This window comes from Centropristis striata, chromosome 24 (genome assembly GCF_030273125.1).
Source record: "Centropristis striata isolate RG_2023a ecotype Rhode Island chromosome 24, C.striata_1.0, whole genome shotgun sequence".
NCBI classification, from domain to species: Eukaryota; Metazoa; Chordata; class Actinopteri; order Perciformes; family Serranidae; genus Centropristis; species Centropristis striata.
In genome coordinates, this window is record NC_081540.1 from 5,015,661 (window position 1) to 5,022,690 (window position 7,030).

General features: G+C 39.0%; 1 protein-coding gene across 1 annotated transcript; it reads left to right on the plus strand.

Moving 5' to 3' along the window:
- Nucleotides 1-1,903: 1,903 nt before the first annotated feature.
- On the plus strand, nt 1,904-6,112 carry LOC131962936 (homeobox protein engrailed-1-B-like). Its single transcript, XM_059328049.1, has 2 exons — nt 1,904-2,670; nt 5,176-6,112. Exons 1-2 carry the CDS (start codon nt 2,136-2,138, stop codon nt 5,496-5,498), a joined length of 858 nt encoding a protein of 285 aa, XP_059184032.1. The 5' UTR covers nt 1,904-2,135; the 3' UTR covers nt 5,499-6,112.
- Nucleotides 6,113-7,030: the final 918 nt, after the last annotated feature.

Below are 7,030 nucleotides of genomic sequence, written 5' to 3' on the forward strand. Positions count from 1 at the left end.
ACCATATTGATACTGTCCTAATTGGAATTTAATTAAGTAGCCATGGCTTCCCACTCCGGCCTGTGGGATAAAGATTTCACTGTGTTAAACATCAACACGTCCCACTCTCATGCTGTTGCTATTATTAATATTATTATTTCAAATCGCCAATTAGAGCCTCGTTGTGGCAATTTTTATTCTTATTCTGATTTTTTTGTATGTATTATCAGGGCTTATTCCTGCTCTCTGCGCCTCATTGTGTGTCTAAAAAACTTCATCTTTTTACTCCTATATTTCTTATGTTAGTGGATGAGATTGTAGCCTGCTGCCAGAAGCTGGATTGTCCAAAATCTGGATGTTTAAATCACAAATGCGTCACACAGGAGCTGCAGAAAGACAATGGGAATGGAGAGAAAATGCTCATGACAGTGAAAAACACCAAATATAGCTTTTAAGACACGCGTTTCTCTTATAATTTATTATATTTGTAGCTATAAGGCACAACCTTTATTCTCTTTCTCCAAAAATTGTAATATGGTGCGCAATTATTACGGTAATTTCAGGAATATTTTACACTCATTAATACGAGCGTACACCAAAAAATAGGCCAACAATAAGCCACATAGCTTATTCTCTAAAACTGTAATATTGTGAGCAAATATTACCGTAATATGAGGAAGAGGAGCTACAGACAGACAATGGAAATAACAGAACCAGAAAGAAAAAACCCACGATAGTGAAAAAGACCAAATATACCTTAAAAAAGACATTCAGCTTTAATAATTTCTGAGATTTTAAACTATAAGGCACACCTATTATTCTCTTTGTCTAAAATTGTTATATTGTGGGCAAATATTACCGTAAATTCAGGAATATATTACACTAGACATTAAAAAAGGCATATCTACATTAAAATTGTGAGCAATAATTACCGTAATTTCAGGAGCAGGAGCAAAACAGAAGAGAAAAATGAGAAAAAGATGCTCATGACAGTGAAAAAGACCAAATGCCCCTTTTTAGAGATGTTAAGCTTCAATAATTTCTCAGATTTCTAACTAAAACACACACCCCTTATCCTCTTACACTAAATGTGTAATAAAATGGGCAAATATTACCGTAATTTCAGGAATATTTAACGCTGGACACACATAGATTGAAAGTAGGCCTATGTAGATTAATAGTGTGGGTAAATATTACTGTAATTTTAGGAACAGGAGCTATAAAAGAGACAGAAACACAATGGAAATAACAGAAAATGAAAATAAAATGCTCATGACAGTGAAAAAGACCAAATCCACCTTTTTAGAGATGTTTCACTTCAATAATTTCTCAGATTTTTAACTACAGGGCAGATCCCTCATTCTCATAGGCTAAAATTGCAACATTGTGGGCAAATATTACCGTAATTTCAGAAATATTTTTACACTAGGTAACACGAACATACATTAAAAATAGGCTTATACACATTAAATCACCTGATCAGTAACAAGGCTGCAGAAAATAAACTAACATTTTAATTCTAAAAGTAATTTTAAAAATACATTTTTGGATAAATTAAGTCAATAATAGTCTAAAAACGAGAATATGTGATATAATAATATGTTTTAAATGCTCAAACACACGTCCTTACTTCATGTGTAACACTGATAATCTCTGCTGTTGTTTTTGTTTTGCTGTGTACATGCGTATTCACGTGCGCCTCATCAAAAAAAAAATCGATCAAAACTACGCGCAGGATCCGTGCGCGCGCGCATGCACGTCCCCGAGCCCTAATTGGACGTCGTCAATTGTGACAGGGACGGTCCCCGCGCCGGATTGGTCCGCTGCACGTGTGTACGCGCACACGTGCTTCCGGCTGGTGTGTAAGAGACAGAAAAAAACACACGGAGGGGGAGATAACGGGTTTGGAGAGTTTAGGAAGAGCAGATATTATGCAGCACCGGAGAGACGCGCGGACTCTGGCTGTAACGGGGAGCTGTTCGCTATGCCAGCGAGGGTTTTACTAACCGACATGTCGCCGCTGTACTGAAAAATAGCACAGGTATTGGTTTTGCCCAGCGAAAAGGTTCGTTTTTACATGCTGTGCGTCTAAATTGGATACCGAAAAGGGGGGCGGGAGCAACAAGTGGAGTTTGGCGTAGAGATTTCTCACAGCTATGGAGGAGCAGAAGGAGCCCCACAGCAGCCGGGACTCCACCGAGGAGGAGAGCATGTCCCTGTCGCCGAACCTCCCCTCCCCTCCCATGATTTTACCGCACCAGGCCGCGCAGCAGGCCCACAGAACCACGAACTTTTTCATAGACAACATCCTCCGGCCGGACTTCGGCTGCAGGAAGGAGCCGAGCTACCGGAGCCAGACGCCGGGGAGGGAGAACGTGAACCCGCTGGGAGCGAGGCCGCACACCGGCAGCCTCTGCCTGGACTCCAACTGCAGCAGCGACAGCACCTCCTCGTCGCCCTCCTCCTCCTCGTCCTCGTCGTCGTCCACGTCCTCCTCGCCGTCGTCCAAGCAGAACTTGTCGAAACAGGGCGAAGCGGCGAGCAACGGGACCGGCAGATACGCAGACAGCCCCGGGGCAATTATGGTTGTGAGTGGCAGCAATGGAGGGTCTCCGCCGGCGAAGGAGAGCCAGCCGATGCTGTGGCCCGCCTGGGTTTACTGTACGCGCTACTCGGACCGACCCTCATCTGGTAAGGCGCTAATAGTCCCCGAATCAGGCCGTGTGGGGTGTGTGAGTGCTGGGGAACTTTGTTGGGTTGACCGCTCTGTCTTCTTCCTCCTCCAGGGCTGATAAACTTCTCATACAAATGTCAACATTTTTCTATCGTGCTTCAAGTGTTGGAAGGCTTGTTTTCTAAAATAAAAGCCATTTAAAAATAAAATAATAAAGCCATTAACAAAATAAAAGTAATTATAAAAATAAGTGCATTTTACGCACAGAGGCACATTTACGCACACACACATAAAAACATAAAAACGCGTTACAGAATATATCTTGAGTATTTTCTTACATTATATTTATTAATAGCATGCACAATATGTCAGCTCAAATTGAGCATCATTTTCAGTGCAGTTTAATGTGCAATTGCATCACATTCTGCTTAAAAGTTTTAAGTAAAAAATAATATCAGGCCTCCATTTTTTGTGCCAAATTTGTGTGAGAACAATAACTTTAACCTTTCTCTCTTCGTCAGCAGATTCAGCATTCATTCACGAAAATATACACTGGAAATTGAGAATCATGCATTATTTATCAGCAGATTATTTTACTAGCTGGAGGCTGCTTGTTTTGTCTGAGTTTTTCTTCCCGAAAAGCACAACATGGATCCAAAATATTAGGTCACTTACGGCAACACAAATAACACAAATATTACCTTGGTATGACTTTAAAAAAAAGCTATAAAACAATCACACACCAACCTGTAATAATCTGACATATTAAAACACAAGAAAAAATTTAATATTATTGTATATATTTGATTCCCTTCCCCTATTCACCCTTAATAAATTAGATATCCTAGATTAGATTTTTTTTCATGCAGTGTTTTAAATTGTGTTTTTTAAACTGGAATAATAAAGCTGAGGGTTTACAGATGGAGTGGGTCATAATGATTATATTTTAGAAATTAAACTATAACAAAACTGAGAATAATATTATGCAATATATTTCTTATTTACTCCTGTTTTCCCTTCTTACATGTTTATATTTATCCAGATGATGCATTCAGTGTCTGGTGACATAAGTGGAGACTTTAAAGGTGCAAATGAGTTTGTAATTTACAGCGAAAATACACGTTATTAAATAATAATAATTACATTATTAGAGAAGACAGAATAAAGCTCCTGGTTGGTATACTCTTGCACAATATTTACTAACATCCTCGTTTAAAATGATGAATAATAATAACAAAGGGATAGGCCTATATGATGTTTAAAATCGTATTTTTTTCAGCAGTTTGCACTATATCCGTGATGGTGATGATGTTTTTTTAATGGTCTCGATGGTGTTAAAGTGATGAAGGATGAAGGTCAAAGGGCCTCCCTTTACTTTTTGATTTATTTTATTTTATGCTCAAGGTGTGGTTGGATATCAACGTTTATTATGCTTTTTTTTGCTATTAAAAATCGTCTAAAGTGGTTCATGTCTGACTGCACGATGCATGAACTACAGCGTCTTAAAATCACCGCTTTCACTCACAAATACAGACAAACTAACTGCGCGCTTCAATGCAAATCCTTCCTCTATCTGTGGCCGAGCTGCAGCTATATGTCTGCTTTATTCCGTGCATGCTCAGCGTTGCAGCCATGTGTATAACCTGGGCCCTGCATGGAGAGCATTAATTATATGTGAGGATCTGAACCTGTGCAGGCTGCAGCGGGACTCTGGTCCTGCTGCACCGTGCAGGCAGCGCGCTGCTCCTGCTGCTTGTTTTGGCGAGAGAACAAGTCAGATGTCACGGGTCTGAATTAGACTTTACACAAAGGCCTGTCTGGATCTAATGCAGCACATTGAAAAACATGTTTATTCAAACTTTTATTTGATGTGTGCCCGTTTTTTTCTTTATAGCTTTCTCCACCTTTTCCTTCTGCAACCAGCATCAAAAAACACGGATACATACAAATACTGAGTTTAAGTTAGCCTGATTTGGATATGACTTTTGTGCACTTGGACGCATTGTTTCTGTTTTCTATTAATCAGAATATATTATGGACACATGACCTGCAGAGGCCCACTCACATGCAATATTAGTTAATAATCAGGCGTTAATACGAGCTGTATATGCGTGGCAGACGAAATGCATATATATTATATATTAAAAAACGAATGAAAATGACCTGCTTTTGTTTCTAATTATCTTTTATTGTTATTTACATATATTACCAATCAAGTGCAGCGAGTTAGCATCCAGGCAGGAGTGTGTTTTTACACTGTGGTATTTAGGTAAAAGTGTTAAAATGATCGGCTTTAGTGAGTTAGTTTCAGGACGATACCAGGCAGGGCAGTGGAGAGGTGACGCAAACAAGATAAATCCAAATTAACTGTAAATTACGCACCAGTGGATCTTCCTATCAGGACGCTTTGGTGACCTACATTTGATCATAATGAGCGGATAATCAGAAATACGCTGCGTAACATCGCGCCTGTGGTCCAGCAGTAGAATAATATTTTATTTCCATTGTTGTTTCCACACCAGGCCCAAGGACACGGAAACTGAAAAAGAAGAAGAGCAGCACCAAGGAGGACAAGCGGCCCAGGACAGCGTTCACGGCCGAGCAGCTGCAGAGACTGAAAACCGAGTTCCAGGCCAACCGGTACATAACGGAGCAGCGGAGACAGTCCCTGGCCCAGGAACTGAACCTGAACGAGTCTCAGATTAAAATCTGGTTCCAGAATAAGAGGGCCAAGATTAAAAAGGCCACCGGCTACAAGAACGGCCTGGCCCTGCAGCTCATGGCCCAAGGACTGTACAACCACTCCACGACCACCGTGCAGGAGGACAAGGAGGACAGTGAATAACCGGGCCCGTGCACGAGGACAGTGAATAACCGGGCCCGTGCACGAGGACAGTGACTAACCGGGCCCGTGCAGGAGGACAAGGAGGACAGTGACTAACCGGGCCCGTGCAGGAGAACAAGGAGGACAGTGACTAACCGGGCCCGTGCAGGAGAACAAGGAGGACAGTTAAAAACCGGGCTCCTGCAGGAGGACAGTGACTAACCGGGCCGGGACCCTTCCCTGCTGGGGGCCAACACCTGACTCTTTTGGCTTTTGGAGATAATAAAAAAAAAACGAGTGGAAGAAGTGGGGGAGACGCTATTTAAAAACACAGATTTCTGTTTATGGTAACAGTATATGGACATAATTATATAAATGAACGATCGTTATTAAAGTTTATATAGCCAAACAGTTATCATGTTGTATACAGTATATTTAATTTCATCTCTCACCCGGATCTTTTCTGTCTGTTCATTGTTTTTTTTTTTAGGATGTCTAATTGGCTCTATAGAGGTTTTTGTGCTCCACCTGTCCCCCATATCTGCGCCACATTTCCCTTCAACACATCAGACTCAGAACAAGCCAAAGATTTTAATATGTTCACGTGTAGTCTGAAATAAAGAGAGAGAACGGTAGATATGGAGAAAATTTGCTTTCTTTCATTCGTTTCTGCAGATTAAAGCGTTGAAAAGCAGTTTTTGGTCAATTAAATATACAGTTCAGACTGATGTTTTGTTAGTTAGAATTTATTTTTATATTATTTTTTATTTATTTAAAAGGAGGAAATTATAAAAGGCACTTATTCAATCTAACTTATTATTATGATTTTTTTATTATGTAGTCTGTCTTTAACTAGACTTCCCAAAATGCCTACATGAACACAAAAAAAGTCTCCTTTTAAATTAAAAAATATATTATATTTCTTAAACGTAAAAGGAGAAAATGATGAAAGACACTTAGTCAATATAAATTATTATTATTAGTAGTATTGTTATTACTAATTATAATATTAATATAATAATGGCCTGGCTTTAACTAGACTCCCCAAAATGCATATAAGAAAATAAAAAAGAAATAAAATTCTCCTTATTCCTCAAAAACATTATTTTTTACTCCAAAAGAATAAAAGTATGAAACATACCTATTCAATCTAAATTGTTATAATAATAATAATTATTAATATTAATATGGGGTGGCTTTAACTAGATTTCCAAACATGTCTATATGAACATAAAAAAATAATAAAATATAATAAATATGTTGTTCTGCAGCAAATTTAAAGGAGAAAAAAACAACAAATAACAGGCTTCAATTTGTTCCTGATTATTTAATTAAATCTATATGGATTATTTACTTTTTTTAATTATCTCAATATTTTAAGGTGATGGGGCGGAGACAGGAATAGAGAAATATAACACACACACACACACACACACACACACACACACACACACACACACACACTCTCACAGCTCATGTTTCACTATAATCAGACGCTGCTTGTTTCTATATAATGGATAACATTTCACCTGTTAATCTATTCTGGTCATTTA